Genomic DNA, 20140 nt, shown 5'->3' with positions numbered 1-20140 from the left:
TTACAGGAGCACAAACTCAAAAAATCAAAACTCCATGGGAGGTACTTCCCTGGTGGAGCAGTAGTTAAAACTCCGCACTCCCGATGCAGGGGGGCCCAGGTTCCATCTCTGGTCATGGAACTAGATCCCACATGCATGCCACAACTGAGTGTTCATATGCCACAACTAAGGAGCCCTCCTGCTGCAACTAAGACCCAGCGCAACCAAATAAATAAATAAATATTTTTTTAAAAAAAAACCTCCATGGAAACTCAGTGGGGCACGGAAATCTGAACTGTTATTGACAGAATGCAAGATCAGGTTGGATGGAGAAGTCTGAGTTCAAATCCTCAGAGGAACCCATTCATAAGGGGACTGCCCCACAGACTTTTTAAAGTTCTACATGCAGTAGTTCAACCAGTTTCTCACAGTAAATCTAGGAGAAAAATCCCCTGTCTGTCCTGCAGGGAGAGAGGAAAAGGGAATCACTGTAACATACACCAAAAGCACTGTTCTTAACAAGGCTCATCTTCAAAAGAAACTTTAACCAGAGCCTGACTGATGCAGGGGAATGAATACTTTTATCCAGCCCACTCTAGCCACCCTTCCCAACCCAATGGGAGGGGGGAGGTGAAGCATGTGTATTTTGCTGTCCAAAGGCACAATCACACTAAAAGACTGAGACCTAATCATAGTCCTTTCACAAACAGGACTATGATCCCTTCCCCACCTCCACAAGGTAACACCCCATTACTAAAAGCCTATTCAGATCAGTTCCTTTTATCCAGTACAAAATGGCTGACAATCAAAAACACATTATAAGGCATAAGTAAAAGCAAAAACTGTCTACAAAAAAAAACTCACTTTAAATATAAAAACTGGGATTATACAGAAATGGAAGGAGAAAGGTGTACCATGCTAACAATACTATTCAAAAGAAAGTGAGAGAAGCTGTATTTATTTCAGACAGATTTCAGAGCAAGGAAAGTGACCAGGGATATAAAGTGGGGCATTACAAGAAAAAGTCAGTTCTTCATTGAGACATAACAATCCCTAATGTGTATGTCCTTCACAGTGGATGAAACTATGTGAAGTAAAAGTCACAGAACTGCAAGAAAAATGGATGAATCCATTGTTGGAAACTTTAACACACCTATAGCAGAAATGGATAGATGCAGCCAGGTAAAAAAATCAGTAAGGACCGCTGAACTCCACAGCACCATCAACCAACTGGACATAACTGACCCCTACAGATCCCCTCATCCAACGGAATATTTTTCTCACACTCACATAGAACATTCACCAAGATAGACCACATTGTGGGCCACAAAAAACACAAATTTAAAAGTATACTAATCATAACATGTCTGCTTAGACCACAACTGAATGAATGTAGAAAACAAAACAGAAGACACAAATTCCTAATATCAGAAATGAAAGAGGGTCCATTACTACAGATCCCACGGACATTGAAAAGAAATGAATATTATGAACCATATTCCCACAATATTTATTACATAGATAAAAAGGACTAATTCCTTAAGAGACAATTTGCCAAAACTCACACAATTAGAAATTGACAATCTGAACGGACTTCTATCCATTAGGTCCAAGATGTCTACCTTCCAGATATTTTCAAGACTTGCTTGTCATCTTCCTCCAACATACTTTTCTGACATCACCATAACAGCTTTTAGGCCATGTCGAAAAATTACAGGGACTAGGAGCACTAAGCCACCTCTGGCCTCACACATGAGGGGACTTTGGTTGGATTATTCTGTGACCCTGGGCCAGTCACTGACTGGGAGCCTCAGCTCCCTCATTTGGGGAGCAAGGATAGCAACAGTACCTAGCTCATGGGCTGTTGAGGTCAATGAGAGAACCTATTTCTAGCATTTAGCAGAGTAACTGGCATATAGCTAGAATTCGAATGTTTCCTATTAACCTGAACAACAAACACTGCCCCATGCGCTGCTACAGTCTCTCTGGTGTGAGCACAGGGTGAGGAAAGGGCGGTAATGGACGCAGGTGTTAGAAACCTTCAGGCTTTGGCTCACAGGGAGGGTCCCTAATCCCACTGAACCTCTTTGGGGATTCAGATTCCTTACCTGCCCCGGGAATGGAGAACGGATTATAGACAGCATTCTGGTACCAGGGACCCAGGTGAAGCTGCTGGGCCACGGGGTGCACATAAAAGAAAGGTCTGGAGTTACTGCCCTCAAAATTGTCGTTGTTTCCTGAAGAGTTCATGTCCCAGGCTGAAAAGCAGGTGTTTGTAGTTAGGAAAGGACAGCCGCACTCTGCCCTGTAAAGTGCTGTGAAGGAAGAAAGTCCTCCTTGTCCCCCATCAGAACTAGGAGCCTGGGTGGAGGTCCCTTACCTTCTCTTCCCGCTCGCCTGGGATGGGGGCACGCGGGGGCTGCCCTGCGTGCGTTTCGACCAGAGGAGCAGCGCCCAGAGGCCCGGGCCCGCGTCGTGCTGAGCAAGTCTGGCTCCCCAGGCAGGAGCACCGTGGGGAGATGAGGCCTTGGAGGCGCGGGGTACCTAGCGCTGGGCGCCAAACGGCAGGGGCCGCGCCCCGCGGCTGCACTGGGAAATGCGGCCTAGGCCTCGGCTTCACCGCCCTTGTCCACAGCCTCTCCAGCCTGCCCCCCAGCCTCCACCCGGGCCGAACCCCTCCTCAGTCCGGGAGTCCAGGCCCCCGGCTCCGCGTCTCCTACCACCCCCCTCCCCACAGGCCTGTCTGTTCCCGCGACCTCCACACCCTGCACCCCCGCGCCCTGCAGGACCCGCGCTCGCGTTCGGGACACCAACCTGCTCCAGCTCGACGTCTGCGACTGGCAGCCTCTACGGTGGCTCACACCACCCGTGCCGACCCGACCTCTGTAGCCAGGTGAATCTACGCTGCCGGTGGCCGAGGCTCCAGCCTTTATCTGGGCGGCTGGAAGGCAACGTGCTGCCTCTTCCGCAGGCACCGCCCCTGGCGCATTCCCTTCCGCGCATGCGCCCTGTCAGAGCTCGTAGGCCAGGTGGGTCGTATCGAAGGCGCTGGTAGAAGCGGGGGCTGAGACTTGGTGGAGGGGAGCGGCCCTGTGCACGCTGCTCCTGGGTGAACCCCAGTCCTCCCTTCTGCCCACCCTTGTGTGTGTGGGCGCCCTGGCCTTGACTCTTCTAGAGAACAGAGCCCTTCCCGTTCCCTTCGCTCTCCACGACTGTCCCCTCCTCTGAGTGTGTTGAGTGAGGTCGGGTCAGGCCGCTCCTCTGAGCTCCTGGTCTCCTCCTTCCTTGGGCCTAAAGCCGCCCGCTGACACTTAAGGAAGAGGAGGCTACCGAGGAGAAGGAGAGAGGAAGGAGGCCAACGTGGACGGAGGACAGACCTGAGAGGAGGAAGACTCACACAGGAGAGGTAAACAAGCGTGCTTAATGCTGCTGAGAGCAGCATCTCGCAGGGGCAGGGGCTTCGGCAATTAGGACGCTAGTGGTGGGGGGAAGTGGTGGGACGGAAAGGCGCTGGAAATCTGTGGGGTGATGGATGGGCAGTTAGGAGGGGGAAGCTGGCAAGTACAGAGTACTCTTTGTACATGAGAGAAAGGAAAGACATAGGACAGTGGTAAAGTGGGCAGGAATAGTACTTCTAAGGAGCATTGAAAGTTTGGAATGACTGTGTTACCAGGTCACAATCGTGTTTGGCCAGAAATTGCAGTTGGTGAGACAGAGTAAAGGTTTTCTTTGTCATAAAAAGACTCTGGAGGTAGACTGCCTGAGGGCTGGCCTGGTGGCTTCTTGGTCTCACAAAGGAGTCCATCTAGTTCACTCTTTACCCAACATCCTTAGAACTGGCTTCTTTCTTCAACTTGCCTCTTTATCCAAATGCTTGTTCCAAGCAGAAAGCAGGAGGAAAACAAGGGAAATTGGAGGGGGGAGGAGGCATAAAGGACACACAGCAGCTTCTCGTCAGTCATCAGTCGTGTTGTTAAAGAGTTATAATAGAAAACACATGCAGCTTCAGATTATATCTCTTTGGTTACCCCCAGTTGAAAGGATGTGTGGGAGCTCTTGTCTTTGAGCTGGGCATATTGCCACTTGGAAGAAACTGGGATGCCGTGACTAAGAGTGGAGAATAGATATTAATTGGGCAGCTAACAGTGTCTGTTATAAGGATTCAGGTAATGAAAGAAACATGCTTCTTCCACTTCCCTTTACTCTTATTGTCCCCAATCATCATCCTACCTTCTTCCCTTCACAGCTAAATTTCTCTATAAAGGACCATAAACACTCAGCCTTCTCCACCTCCTGTTCCTCTACTCACCGCAAATCCAGATTTTGTTACCATTATGCCCACTCATTCACCCTCACCAAGGACACTAATGAACCACTTGCTGCTAGATGGCATGGAAACTTTTCAGTTCATATCACTAAACCTCATTTCCCAGGTACCAGCCTAATTGATTGACTCTCTACCTGCCCTTCTTAAAGTCTTTTACTGGCTCTCTTCCCAAATTTCTCTCTTTAATGTTCATATTCTCCAGGTATGGCCTTAAGTTTTTCTCCATCTTATTCCACTGTCTCTGCATTTTCACCCATTCTCAGGGCTACAATACAACCAGCATACTGCTCACACCCAAATCTCTCATCTCCAGTCTCTCGACTAGACATGTATATCTCAACAGAAGACTTGTGCTGTTGTTAGGACATGTGCAAATGATGTCTTTTGTTATTCATAATAAGCCCCTTTCCACCACTGCAGAATTTATGCTAATAAGGTGAGTAGGGTGGGGCCCCTAATTAACTGGAGGAAGGAGGCTGGTCACCAGAAAGACCAAATTTGTGATTAGAGTGGGAACTTTTAGTCCCACCCCTCAACCTGTGTGGGGGGGGGGGGCAGCAGGGAGCTGGAGGTTGAGTTCAATAAAAGTCTTGAAATTGACACTGTTTATTAAGTACCCAAGAAATGTTAGTCATTGATGCTGTTTCCTTTTCGTGGTTTTCAAAAAGCAACATTCAAGGAAAAACACAAATATTCTTCAATGTGTAATGTGTAAAATGGTTAAACAGAATGTTATATCCATATCATGGAAAACAATTCAGCAATGGAAAAAAATGAAGTATTGATGCACAAAACAACTTAGATGAATCTCAAGGATATTATGCATAGTCAGTGGTTTCCAGTGGTTAAGTTTGGGGTGAGACTGTGACTATAAAGTGGTCATACAAGGGAATTCCCTGGTAGTCCAGTGGTTAGGACTTGACCTTTTCACTGCCAGGTGGGGTTTGATCCCTGGTTGGGGAACTAAGATCCCACAAGCCACAGCTGCTCGGCCAGAAAAAAAAAAAGGTCATAGGGCTTCCCTGGTGGCACAGTGGTTGAGAGTCCGCCTGCCAATGCAGGGGACACGGGTTCGTGCCCCGGTCTGGGAAGATCCCACATGCCGCGGAGCGGCTAGGCCTGTGAGCCATGGCCGCTGAGCCTGCGCATCCGGAGCCTGTGCTCTGCAATGGGAGAGGCCACAACAGTGAGAGGCCCGCGTACCGCAAAAAAAAAAAAAAAAAAAAAAAAGGTCATAACATGGGAACTTCTTTGGGGTAAAGGATCCTGTTCTGTATCCTTAAACTGATTTCACCTGACAAAATTTCTTAGAACTATATACCTAACACAAAAATAGTTCTTGTGAAAACTGATGAAATTCAAGAAAGATATATAATGGACTTTCTATATTGTACCAATATCAACTTCTTTGTTTTGTAATCATACTATGGTTATAAGATAGAGTTATAAGATGGTACCTTTGGGGGCTGTGTGAAAGGTACATGGGAATTCTCTGTACTATTTTTGCAACTTCTATGGGAATCTAAAATTATTTCAAAATGAAAATTAAAAAAAGAAAAAAACACTGGAAAGAAAAGAATACAGGAAGGAGAGAGGGAGGGAAGGAAGGAAGGAAAAAGAAAGATGCCTCCAACCAAGGTATCTTGCTAAGAAGAAAGAAATTAGTCAGATTAAAAACAAAAATTACTTCTGGAACTGAAGGAAAAAATACAGAGCAGATAAGTAAATTTATAATGAATTTAATATATGTGGAAGAGCTTATAGAAAAAAATTTGCATCACTCATTATTGCTAATTGCATTATATAACCTTACAAATCAGCTTATGATTACACTTCAAATCTGGCAGCCAGACTTAAATGCAATAAACCCTTTTATTGTACTTTTATTGCTTTTGTTTCATTTGAGAGGGAAGTTACAGTATTTAATAAATGACATATATTCTCATTTATGTACTCCAGAAGCATAAGAATACTATAACATGCCATACTATTGGACAACCAAAGATACATCATTCTCTTGCAGCCCAGATCAGAATGTTCCCCAGCTTCCCAGCCTGAAATACCACCTAGTCACTCTGAATGCTCTGAAGACCCAGAATCAATGTAGATATTCTCATAGTTTTCCTGGACCTTCTTCAAATCACCTAGGCTTTTTAGTATAGCTTCAAAGTGGAACAAGTTTCCAAACAAGGTTTCAGAATCTTGTGGCAACCAAGCTGCCAGTTCAAATGTATTCCATGACAGTAGCAAGGGTAGATATAAAAATAATAATAAATTGAGAGCCATTAGTTAAAGTAAATAAGGCAAGGCAGAAGTGAACTGAAGTTTAAAAAAAAAAGTAAATGAGATGAAAATTTAAGCCCACATGCCTTTTGATCCTACTTAAATCTGCATCCATATTCCATCAGGTTATTTTTTAGTGTACTATTGATTTACTATTGGTTTCTTTCAGATACAAGAAACTAATTCTCTAACCCATAAAAGACTACAATGGTAATTTGTATTCAAAAGAAAGATGAAGGGGAATTATGATCCCTACCTTTCATCCATCCATCCAGACCCAATTCCTGGCAATTGCTAAAATGTACCAATATGCTTTCTTCATTCAGTCAACAAATATTTATTGAACACCTGCTATGTGCCAGGTATAATTCTTTGTGTATGTACGTGTAGAAACTTTTTAAATTCAGGATCTTGGTCATGAGGGCTTAAAATACAAAGCAGTCGACACATACACATTTGGAAATATATTAAATGCTGTAGCTACACACACTCTACCACCTTCTGTTGTTGTTGTTATAGTTACTAGCTTTTTTTTATTTTTTAGATTCCTCATATAAGTGATATCATACAGTATTTGTCTTTCTGTGTCTGACTTATTTCACTAAGCATTAGTACCCTCCAAATCCTCACATGTTGTTGCAAATGTCAATGTTGATGGACACCTGGATTGCTTCCATATCTTGGTTATTGTAAATAATGCTGCTATGAATGTTGGGGTGCCTGTATCTTTTTGAATTCGTGTTTTTGTTTTCTTCAGATATATACCCAGTAGTGGAACTGCCAGATCACATGGTAGTTCTAGTTTTATTTTCTTAAGGAACCTCCATACTGTTTTCCACAGTGGCTACATCTATTTACATTTCCACCAACAGTATACAGAGGTACCCTTTTCTCCACATCCTTGCCTACACCTAAAGAAACTAGAAAAAGAACAAACAAAACCCAAAGGTAGTAGAAGGAAAGAAATCATAAAGATCAAAGCAGAAATAAACGAAATAGAGACAAAAAAAAAGTAGAAAAGATCAATGAAACTAAGAGCTGTTGCTTTGAAAAGATAAATGAAATTGATAAATCTTTAGCCAGACTCATCACAAAAGAAAGAGAGAGGGCCCAAAACAATAAAATCAGAAATGAAAAAGGAGAAGTTACGGGCTTCCTTGGCGGCGCAGTGGTTGAGCATCTGCCTGCTAATGCAGGGGACACAGGTTCGAGCCCTGGTCTGGGAAGATCCCACATGCCGCGGAGCAACTAGGCCCGTGAGCCACAACTACTGAGCCTGCGTGTCTGGAGCCTGTGCTCCGCAACGAGAGGCCGCGATAGTGAGGCCCGTGCACTGCGATGAAGAGTGGACCCCGCTTGCCACAACTAGAGAAAGCCCTTGCACAGAAATGAAGACCCAACACAGCTAAAAGTAAATAAATAAATTTAAAAAAAAAAAGGAGAAGTTACAACCAAACCACAGAAATACAAAGGATCATAAGAGATTAGTACAAACAACTCTATGCCAATAAAATGGACCATCTGGAAGAAATGGACAAAGTCCTAGAAATGTACAATCCCCCAAGACTGAACCAGGAAGAAATAGAAAATATGAACAGATTAATTACCAGTAATTAAATTGAATCAGTAATTTAAAAAAAAAAAAAACTCCCCCAAAAAACATCCAGGACTAGGTGGCTTCATAGGTGAATTAGAGAGATTTAATGCCTATCATTCTCAAACTATTCCAAAAAAATTGCAGAGGAAGGAATGCTTCCAAACTCAATATGTGAGGCCAGCATCACTCTGATAACAAAACTAGACAAAGATGTCATACAAAAAAGAAAATTACAGGCCAATATCATGATGAACATAGATGAAACATTGTTGAAATTCTCAACAAAATATTAGCAAACCAAATCCAACAATACATTAAAAGGATCATATATCTTTTAATGAATCTAAAAGGATAAAGTGAGATTTACACAGGGATGCAAGGATTTTTTCAATATCCACAAATCAATCAATGTGATACACCACATTAACAAATGAAGAATAAAAAAACACATGATCATCTCAAAAGCTTTTGACAAAATTCAACATCCATTTATGATAAAAAAAAAAGTCTCCAGAAATTTTGTATAGAAGGAACATACTGCAACATAATAAAGGCTATATATTATAAGCCCACAGCTAACATCATACTCAATGGTGAAAAGCTAAATTATTTCCTCTAAGATCAGGAACAAGACAAAGATGCCCACTGTCACCACTTTTATTCAGCATAGTATTGGAATTCCTAGCCACAGCAGTCAGACAAGAAAAAAAAAAAAGGAAAGAAAAGGAATCCAAATTGGAAAGGAAGAAGTAAAACTTCATTGTTTGCAGATGACATGATACTACACATAGAAAATCCTAAAGGTGCCACCAAAAATCATCAATGAATTCAGTAAAGTTGAAGGATACAAAGATACAGAAATCTGTTGCTTTTCTATACACTAACAAGGAACTATCTGAAAGAGAAATTAAGGAAACAATCCCATTTACAATTGCATCAAAAAGAGTAAAATACCTAGGAATAAACCTACCTAAGGAGGTAAAAGACCTGTACTTGGAAAAGTAGAAGACACTGATGAAAGAAGTTGAAGATAACACAAACAGATAGAAATACATACCATGTTCATGGATTGGAAGAATTAATATTGTTAAAATGACCATACTACCCAAGGCAATCTACAGATTCAATGCAATCCCTATCAAAATATCAATGGAATTTTTTACAGAAATAGAATAAATAATTTAAAAATGTGTATGGAAATGCAAAAGACCCCACATAGCCAAAACAGTCTTGAGGAAGAAGAGAGCTAGAAATATCATGCTCCCTGACTTCAGACTATACTACAGAGATACAGTAATCAAAACAGTATGGTACTGGCACAAAAACATACATAAATCAATGGAACAGAATAGAGAGCCCAGAAATAAACCCACGCATCTATGGTCAGTCTATGATAAAGGAGGCAAGAATATACAATGAAGAAAAGACAGTCTCTTCAATAAGTGATGCTGGGAAAACTGGGCAGCTACATGTAAAAAAAATGAAATTAGAACATTTTCTACCACCATATACAAAAATAAGCTCACAATGCAGTAAAGACCTAAATGTAAGACTGGAAACCATAAAACTCCTAGAAGAAAACGTAAGTGGAACACTTTTGACATAAATCATAGCAATGTTTTTTTGGATCTGTCTCCTAAGGCAAAAGAAACAAAATCCAAAATAAACAAATGGGACCTAATTAAACTTAAAAGCATTTGCACAGCAAAGGAAACCATTGACAAAATGAAAAGACAACCTACTGAATGGGAGAAAATATTTGCAAGTGCTATGACCAATAAGGGGTTAATATCCAAAATATATAAACAGCTCATACAACTCAACATCAATAAAACAAACAACCCCCCCCCCCCCAAAAAAAAAACCCAGGACTTCCTGGTGGTGCTGTGGTTAACAATCTGCCTGCCAGTGCAGGCGACATGGATTCGATCCCTGGTCTGGGAAGATCCCACACGCCGCAGAGCAACTAAGCCTATGCACCAAAACTATGGAGCCTGTGCTCTAGAGCCCACGAGCCACAACTACTGAGCCCGTGTGTGCTGCAACTACTGAAGCCCGCGCTCCTAGAGCCTGTGCTCCACAACAAGAGAAGCCACCGCAATGAGAAGCCTGCGCACAGCAATGAAGACCCAATGCAGCCAAAAATAAATAAATAAATTTATAAAGAAAAACAACCCGATTAAAAAATTGTCAGAAGACCTGAATAGACATTTTTCCAAAGAAGGCATACAGATGGCCAACAGGCACATGAAAAGATGCTCAAATCATTCATCATCGGAGAAATGCAATCAAAAACACAATGAGGGCTTCCCTGGTGGCGCAGTGGTTGAGAGTCTGCCTGCCGATACAGGGGACACGGGTTCGTGCACCGATCTGGGAGGATGCTGCAGAGCGGCTGGGCCCGTGAGCCATGGCCACTGAGCCTGCGCGTCCGGAGCCTGTGCTCCGCAACAGGAGAGGCCGCAACGGTGAGAGGCCCGTGTACCGCAAAAAAAACACACAATGAGATATCACCTCACAACTATCAGAATGGCTATCTTCAAAAAGACCACAAATAAGAAATGTTGAGGATGTGGAGGTAAGGGAGCCCTTGTACACTGTTAATGGGAATGTAATTTGGTACTTTTTTTTTTTTTTTTTTTTTGCGGTACGTGGGCCTCTCACCGTTGTGGCCTCTCCCGCTGCGGAGCAGAGGCTCAGCGGCCATGGCTCACGGTCCCAGCCGCTCCGTGGCATGTGGGATCCTCCCAGACGGGGCACGAACCCGTGTCCCCTGCATCGGCAGGTGGACTCTCAACCACTGCGCCACCAGGGAAGCCCAGTACAGCCACTTTTTTTTTAATGTGTGTGTAATAAGGACACTTAACATGAGATCTATCCTCTAAATTTTTTAAAGTATACAATACAGTATTATTAATTATAGACACGTGTGGCACAGCAAATCTGTAGAACTTATTCATCCTGCATAACTAAAATTTTATAGCTGTTGCACAGCAACTCCCCATGTCTCTGTCCCCTGGACCCTAGTAACCACATTCTATTCTGTTTCTTTCTATGAGTTTGTCCGTTTTTGACACCTCATTTAAGTGAAATCATGCAGTATTTGTTCTTCTTTGAAGCTGGCATATTTCACTTAGCATACTGTCTTCCAGATTTATCCTTATTTTCACATATGATATAATTTGTTTCTAGGTACAGTTCTAAAGCCAAAAATACATCAGAAAACAAAAATCTCTGCCGTTAAGGAGGTTATTGTATCAGGAAGAGAGACATAATAAACATAATGAATGAATTCTATACTAGTCTGTCAGTCTGTTAGAGACAGTAAGTGCTATGGTAAGAGTGATGGGGATCAGAATTGCCCGAGCTGGAAGGACTGAAATTACATATAGTGTGGTCAGGGTAATGATCACTGAGAAAGTAACTTTTGAGCAAATATTAAAAGAAGATAAAGGAGACTATAGGAATACATATACTTACAGCCCATTGTGAGGACTTTAGCTTTTACTATGAGTGGACTGGGGAACCATTGGAGGGTTTTGAGCAAAGGGGTGATATGATTTGATGTACTGTGCAAAGGATCACTATGGATACCATGTATGGAACAGACTGTGAAGGAGCATGGATAGATTTTGGAGGGAAAATTTTTTAGAAGGCTACTGCAGTAATCCAGTCGAGAGATGATGGTAGAATAGACCAAAATGGTCGAAGTGGAGGTGAGAAGTTGTCTGATTCTGGATGTATTTTGGATCCAGATGGTGTGTTTGAGAGAGAGGTCAAGGATGACTCCAAAGTTTTGACTCGAGTAACTGTACAGATGAAATTCTATTATTGAGACGGAGAATACAGTGAGTAGCAGAAGTTAGGAAGGAAGGTATAATGAGTTCAGCTTTGTACACGTTAAGTGTGGATGTCAATTAGACATCTCAGTGGAGGTTCCAAATAAAAAATTGGATATACCTGTGCAGGATGCAGCTCTGGGAAAGAGAGTAATCAGAATATACATGATACTTAAAGTCAGAAAAACAGAAGGAGATCTCTTAGTGACTGAGGTATAGAGAAATGAAGAGGCAAAAGGACTGGGCTCTAGGGTGCTGTAGAGGTCAGGGAGAAGAAGAGTCACCAGAAAACTGAACAGGGGCATCTAAGGAGATCAAAGGAAAACCAGGAATGTTATCTGGAAGGAAGTGGAAAAAAAAATGTATCTAGGGAATTCCCTAGCAGTCCAGTGGTTAGGACTTTGCACTTTCACTGCCGAGGGCACAGGTTCAATCCCTGGTCAGGAAACTAAGATCCCGCAAGTGGTGCGGCCAAAAAAAAATAATAATAATACAAAATAAAAATAATACCATTGTGACCTATTTTTTTTAAGTGTATCTAGAAAGAGAGAGTAACCAGCTATATCAAATGCTGCTGATCCACCATAAATAATGAAGACTTGGGGGCAAAAGCTCCATTTGGAGTCACAGCCAAGGACAGAAATCAATAGGCTAACCAACAAGTAAGTGATCCTTTGCACACAGTCTGCAGGAGCCAGTTCAAAGAGAGTCTCAAGGTGATAAAATAGGAAGGGAAGATCTGCCCAACATCTGAAGAGGTCTTACTGTCCGCTCATGCGGACAGAAGAGAAAACCTCATGCGCCCTGCCTAGAGAACATATAAAACACCCAAGCAGTGGTGCAAGAGAATTTTTCTTCTTCATTCAAGGCTATTGAATGATATATACAAAATCAAAATGCTTAGATAAGAGACATGGCTTCTGTTTGAATTTAAATAACTTCAAACAAGAAGTAATTGTATCAGGTAAAAATAGCTGTAATGTGACAAAGGCCTTGAACACCTTCGTTAGTGAAAAAATTGTCAAGTTGCTAGAATGAAGAGAAAAATGTCTCCATTAAGCAAAACTAACTTTCCAACATTGTCTATATCAAACTGTAATTTCCCATGGACTTCAAACATAAAACTTGGGCTTCCCTGGTGGCGCAGTGGTTAAGAGTCCGCCTGCCGATGCAGGGGATGCAGGTTCATGCCCCAGTCCGGGAAGATCTTACATGCCGCGGAGCGGTTGGGCCCATGAGCCATGGCCGCTGAGCCTGCGCATCTGGAGCCTGCGCGTCTGGAGCCTGTGCTTCGCAGCGGGAGAGGCCGCAACAGTGAGAGGCCCAGTACCGAAAAAAAAAAAAAAAAAAAACCATAAAACTGAAGATCTATTTCTGTTGACAAAATAACATTGGCAAACTTTAATTCCTTCTTGTTTCTCCTGTTCTATCAATTCTCTTTAGCCACCCCTCCCTCCATTTGTGAGCTCCTTAAAGTCTCTTAAAGCCCCCCAATCACAACTTAGTTCCTTGCTACTGAAAGTGTAGTGCCCAGACGAGGAGCATCAGCAACACCCAAGAGCTTGTTAGAAATGTGGAATCTTGGCCTCACCCCAAACAACATCCCCAGGTGGTTCACATTCACCCCACCATTTGAGAAGCACTGGTTGAAGTGACACTTGATTGCCTTAGGTGGATGTTTCTTTATAGCAGGACTTCCCTCTTCTTTTTCCTAGGGCCTCTGCCAAGTTCCAGGGCATGAAAAAGACCATTACTTTCTAATCAAAGAGCTTTAATAGCTAAGAGGTGTCCAAAATCATTTGGTTTTTTCCTTTTGCAGGATAAGAAAGCAAAGCCTAGAGATATGACATTATTCCTCTAAGCACAGCTAATGGCAGAAGCTAGCTTCTGCCTGCTTTCTTCCTGCTCTTTAGTTTCTTGTATGCTGTCACCATCCCACAACTTAATATCCAAAGAAATGAGAGAGCAGGTGTCAGTGGTGTATTTTTAGTTTTGCTTTCCGTTGTTTTAATTTTTAACAGGAGTGTTAGTGTGAGGAGATCTTAAACCCACATCCAACAAATGGCTCTTCCTCACAAGAACACTACTTAACTACTTCAAACCAAGGCCAAGCCAATTATCCTTTCAGAGAGAAGTGTAAGGTCATGCATAGCAAAATTCATAAATTTACATCAAATCCCTGCATCTTTTTCCCATGGTTCCTGCTGTCCCAAGTGGCATCATCTATCACTGTAGACAATAATTTACTGAAAAACAAAGATTTACATACTTAAAAAGTTAAAAACAACAAGAGAGAAACCAAACATATGGACTGATATTAGCCACCATGTGTTTCCCAGTTCTTCAAAAGGCATTCATACACCCAGTGGTTAATTCCAGACTTGTTTTCTTACCAGATGCCTGCTCAGGTGAGCTCTATCCCACCTTTCTACGAACTCTCCACAAATTTCCCTTTAAGCAGAACACCTGCCAGGGTCCCTGGGCTGGAATAACTAGAGCAAGAGCAGAGGATGCGGAGAAAACAACCCTTACTGCTCCCTCTTATTCTCCTGCTCCAACTTCTTCCATGTCCCGGGCAAAGAGAGCACCTCACCAAGTAGCATCACAGAGTTGGCGTGATTTCCCCCCCACAAGTTGTTCCACTGCATCCCCTTCCTGTCATCCCCAGAGAAAAGCAGAGGAAACTGCATCCGTCCCTTGAAAGAGACCAGGAAGGTGAGAACAAGTCCTGCTACTCACAAAGAGAAAATGATGGAAGAGGTGATGACTGACTGAGATGTAGGAGAAAAAGGACGAACACCTACTTGTTCCAGCCTAACTTCAAGCCACCTTTGGTGTGTTGTCATAGCAAGTTTTTATGTGTGTGGCATAAAACGCATAACGTAAAATTTACCAACATAACAATTTTTAAAGGTACAATACAGTAGTATATAGGCACATAGTTTTGCAGCGGATAGGGTTCCAATTCTCCACATCCTCACCAACACTTTTAATTTTGTTTTTTTGACAATGGTTGTCCTAACTTGTGTGAGGTGATATGTCACTGTGGGTTTGATTCGCATTTTCCTGATTTGTGATATCGAGTATCTTTTCGTAAGCTTCTTGACCAGTTGTCTATTTGAGGCTTTTGCCTGTTTTTTAATAGGGTTGTTTTTTGTTATTGACATAATTTTTAACATAATCTGGATACTAACCCCTTATCAGGTAAACGGTTTGCAAATATTTTCTCACATTCTGTAGGTCACCTTTTTACTCCCTCGTTTTCTTAGCTGCACCCTGCAGTCTGTCACAGTACTTTACAGCCAAGCTACTGCGCAAGTCAGATAGCTGAGCCCGGATGCCTTCTGGGGGTTGTAGTCCTGAGCGTCAGAGGCGGGTGCAAGGCAGAGGATATTTTCTGAGTGATGGTTAGAATCACATTTCTACTGGGCGGGGCTGGAATGAACCACTGCCTGGTCCTCATTAGCAGAGAGAGAGAGAGAATTAATTCCAAGTCCCCTTTTCTGTCCTCAGTCTCTCGGACCCAGGTTCTGAGAAGATCCGCTTCCCCACCTTGGCCGCCCACGCAGGCTAGTTCCTCCTCCTCGCTCCGGCTTCCCGCCGCTGGGCGCTCGTGGGTGGGGCTTTCCTGGGGGCGGGGCTCATGCAAGCAGGGCGGGGCGTTGGGGCTTCTTCACTGGCTGGCGTTTCCGAGGCCCGCAGCCACCTAGCGACCTCTTTTCTTGGAACGCGAGGCGCGGGAGGTCCCGTCCATGGACCGATCCGCGGTGGCGAGGGTGGGCGCGGTAGCGAGCGCCAGCGTGTGCGCCGTCGTGGCGGGGGCGGTGTTGGCCCAGTACATTTTCACCTTGAAGAGAAAGACGGGCCGGAAGACCAAGATCATCGAGATGGTGAGTATGGGGGTTCGTCGCTACGGAGCGCTTAGGGGGCCGCGGGTGGTCCGTCCGGCCTCGCCTTCACATGCCGACCGCTGCTGGAATGAGAGGGGCCCACAAGGGAGCCGTTCGCCCCGCGTGCGGCCACCCCGCGGCCAGGTGACCTGGTTTGGACCTTCGACGGTGGCGCTCGGCTTCCCATGGGCTTTGTTATGTCTCCATTTGAAACAAAAAGGCAGCAAAATAGGTGATTCGGAAACAAGGTGCCTCCCGCTGCAAAAACCCGTTTTTTCGAGAAATAAACGGACGTTTCTGGGCAGATTTCTCCTTCCCTCATCCCGCGTCAAACTGTTGCAACAATCCCATTCTGATGAGGGTTTTTTTTTTTTTGCATCGTGGGTAGGATGAGTTCGATTATGACAAGGTGTAACTTCTCAGTGGTTAATTAAAGGAATGCCAGTTAACCCAGCTGGAGTTCAAAGTAGTTTATTTTGTATTTGAATGTTATTCCTTCTTGTCTCAAACTGCCGGGATGTACCCTTCGTGTTCATTTTTTCCCCGCAAGCCTCTTACATAACGTTTTAGAAATTTATTTCCAATTTTATTGTAAGACAGTGTTTGAAGAATTCCTCTTGAGGTACATTATAAGCAATATTTTCTCCAAAGTTGGGGATGTTTTTAGGTTTTTGTTTTTTAATTAGAGCCCACTCGTCAAGACAGTTTTCTCAGTGAGTTGCATTCTAATATACTTCCTGGAGTGAAGAATCCCGTGTATACTCCGGATGAGGTACTACACGCGTGAACTTCTGGGGACAAGTATTTTTGACAAGTCAGTTGACGGTTTACCGCTGTACTAAATAATATCATTTTAGGTTCATGTTAGAATACTTAGCCCAATCATATGTTCTAATTGATCAAAGAAACTTTTTGTCCCGTTGTTTGCTATTGGCCCTAGGTTGAATACAGAAATATTTTTTCATAATTAAAAGTAAAAAAAAAAAAATGTTAATTCCCACATATCTCATATGCCAATAGTTTTGTTTATCGGTAGGGTTAAATTAGTCTTAGATTATTATTACATAGTCTTTCTCCATCTCTGTACTCATAGCAGCAAATGTTTTCATCTCAAAAATTTCATTTTGTTTATGTTGCTGTCCTGCATAGAAAACTTTAGTGGCTTCCTTTTGTTCCAAACCAAAAATGTATAATACAAATGTGGGGGAAAAACCCACATTGCCATACCTTCTTGTATGTACTTAGACTGTGGATTAGTCTATCACTTCTCCTCGAAACCAGGTAAAGGTAAAAATCAATGCTTTCACAAAATCCACAATGAAGCCATTATAAGAACAGTTTGCCATCTTTGTGAAAATAATTAAGGCCCATGGTTTGTAGTATAGAAATCAGTCAATCTTTATATATACATAATGTTATATTAATTCAGGCATAGGGACAAGTAGTCTTGTGGCTACAGCATCATATACAGATGTGTATTTGTTTTTGTTTTTTAATTTATTTATTTTTGGCTGCGTTGGGTCTTCGTTGCTGCGCGCGGGCTTTCTCTAGTTGCGGTGAGCAGGGTCTACTCTTGGTTGTGGTGCCCAGGCTTCTCATTGTGGTGGCTTCTCTTGTTGCGGAGCATGGGCTCTAGGGAGGGTGGGCTTCAGTAGTTGTGGCACGTGGGCTCAGTAGTTGTGGCTCGCAAGCTCTAGGGCGCAGGCTCAGTAGTTGTGGCGCACGGGCTTAGTTGCTCCACAGCATGTGGGATCTTCCTGGACCAGGGATCGAGCCCCTGTCCCCTGCATTGGTAGGCGGATTCTTAAATTTATTTATTTTATATTTATTTTTGGCTGTGTTGGGTCTTCGTTTCTGTGTGAGGGCTTTCTCCAGTTGCGGAGAGCAGGGGCCACTCTTCATCGCGGTGCGCGGGCCTCTCACTGTCGCGGCCTCTCCCATTGCGGAACACAGGCTCCAGACGTGCAGGCTCAGTAGTTGTGGCTCATGGGCCTAGCCACTCCACGACATGTGGGATCTTCCCGGACCGGGGCACGAACCCTGGTCCCCTGCATTGGCAGGCGGATTCTTAACCACTGCACCACCAGGGAAGCCCGGTAGGGGGATTCTTAACTACTGTGACACCAGGAAGCCACAGATGTGTATTTGGAAGGAAGAGATGGGGAATGTGGGCAAAGACGCCAAATTGTAAAGGAATCTTGTAAAGCCATTCTAAAGGCTTTGCCTATAGGGGGCCATGAAAGGTTTTTAAACAGGATAGTTGCATGTTCAAAACTATATTTTATACAGATCACTTAGACAAGATAGGGTGAAAGCGGAGAGCCTGGAAAGAAGGAAATAATTTAGGAGGTTGTTGGCAGTATTCATTGTGAAAGATGATTAGGGTCTAGACTAGGAGACGAGCGATCAGAGGATAAACATTTCAGAGGTAAAATCAGCAGGACTTAGTGGCACTACAAACTCTGGACTCATACAAACCTAGCTTTGAATGTAGGCTTTCTCATTTATCAAGCTGTGTGACCTTGGGCAAGTTATTTAACTCCTCTGAGTCTGTTTCTTCATCTATTAATTGGAAGATGATAATACTACCTATTTCATGGGATAGTTGTGAAGATTACATGAAATAACACAGTGGACATAATTGCTATCATTTGTGAGCTTATCATTATTTATGATCATTAAATAAAGAGATTAATCACAGGGGTGGGGGGGATTACAAGCTAAATGGTGATACTGGCTACCTTATTAGCCAAGATAGAAAGGGGGAAAGAAAGAGGAGGCAGGGACAATGTGGAACAATAAGTTCACTTTGTCCTGTTTAGCCAAGTAGAAATGTCCATAAATTAGTTAAAATAAGTAAAATGCTTAGAAAAGTATTTGTTGCCATATATTGGCCCATAGTAATATATAGTATATGCATTACCTGTTATTATTAGCAACAGCAACTGAAAATGTAGTGCTGGAGTTGCGAAGATAAACTGGGACTGGAAACTACTTTCTCAAGTGTCTAGCCTCCTGGCAGTAAATAGTGGAAATGATAATAATTTCTCACCCATAACTTTGCAGCAAAATGAAAAAAGAAAACTTGAGAATACTGACATATAGTGGATGTTCAGTAAAGAAAACAGAGATCTCAGAGATGGGGTAACAGGACATGTTTCCACAAGAAGGGGCAGAGGCAGAAGTGTCAGTCTGCACAGATCAAAAATTAACTGAAAGCCTTGTGGGTTGGACAGCCACTAGAAGAACAATGGAGTGAAGAAGACCAGAAAGTGATTGTTGAGTACAAAAATACTTGTGCCGTCAGTGTACGTTTGGTTTGGTTTTGGTTCTGAATGGTTGGCACGTGACCATGTTGGCAGGCAGGATGGCAGTGAAAAACGAGTGCTTAAAGAAGTGAGAGAGGAGGAAGGGAGTTCCCTGGTGGTCCAGTGGTTAGCACTCGGCTGCCATGGTCTAGGTTCAGTAACTGGTTGGGGAAATAAGATCTCCCAAGCCCCACAGCTTGGCCAAAAAAAATGAGAGAGGGGGAGAGGGAAAATCAAGCTGAGTTCTAGAGGAGATAGGAAGGTAGAGGATAGAGAACACAGGTGGACAGATGCCTTTTTAAAGGAATAAGGAACATCCCTCTCTCTAAGAGTGAATAGTAGCCCCTCATCATCCATGGGGGATTGGTTCCAGGACCCGCTTGGATACCAAAGTCCAAGGATGCTCAAGACCCTTTTATAAAATGCTGTAGTATTTACTTATAACCTATACACAACCTCCTATATACTTTAAATCATCTCTAGATTATCTCTAATACCTAATACAATGTAAATGGTATGTAAATAGTTGTAAATACAATGTAAGTGCTATGTAAATTGTTGCCAGTAAGCAGCAAATTCAAGTTTTGCTTTTTGGAACTTTCTGGAATTTTTTTCCCCCACATATTTTCAGTCCTTTGTTGGTTGAATCGCTGATGTGGAACTGACAGATACGAATGGCCGACTGTACTACTCACTGATTTATAGCATCCATTTATTTCTGCATATTTTAATTTACATTATGTCTTATTTTCAGCCCTGCACTGTCTCTACTTACTTTGTTCTTTACTTCTGTCCAGTTGACTTAATTTCTCCTACTAAATGGCACCTCTTTCCAATTTTTATATATCAACTGTTTTCTTTTTTGTTTCTTTTGTATTACCAGAATATATTCTGGTTTTACTTTTTACCAGCAGATT

The 20140-nt window shown here is 42.9% G+C and overlaps 1 protein-coding gene across 3 annotated transcripts in view; it reads left to right on the top strand.

Annotated features, from left to right (window-relative positions):
* The first annotated feature begins 15706 nt into the window (after positions 1–15706).
* NT5C3A (5'-nucleotidase, cytosolic IIIA) overlaps positions 15707–20140 on the top strand; it is a 41128-nt gene continuing 36694 nt past the window's right edge. Inside the window, exon 1 of one of the 3 annotated variants that reach the window (XM_004314893.3) lies at positions 15707–15915. In XM_004314893.3, the coding sequence (XP_004314941.2) occupies positions 15778–15915 (138 nt within the window). In that variant the 5' untranslated portion in view covers positions 15707–15777. The remainder of the gene's footprint in view (positions 15916–20140) is intronic. The other 2 variants (XM_004314895.4, XM_019925935.3) reach the window with 2 other exon arrangements.

The sequence above is a fragment of the Tursiops truncatus genome, chromosome 9 (assembly GCF_011762595.2).
Source record: "Tursiops truncatus isolate mTurTru1 chromosome 9, mTurTru1.mat.Y, whole genome shotgun sequence".
NCBI classification, from domain to species: domain Eukaryota; kingdom Metazoa; phylum Chordata; class Mammalia; order Artiodactyla; family Delphinidae; genus Tursiops; species Tursiops truncatus.
The sequence above is the reverse complement of the archived record's forward strand: the minus strand, read 5'-3'. Positions and strand labels throughout refer to the sequence as shown.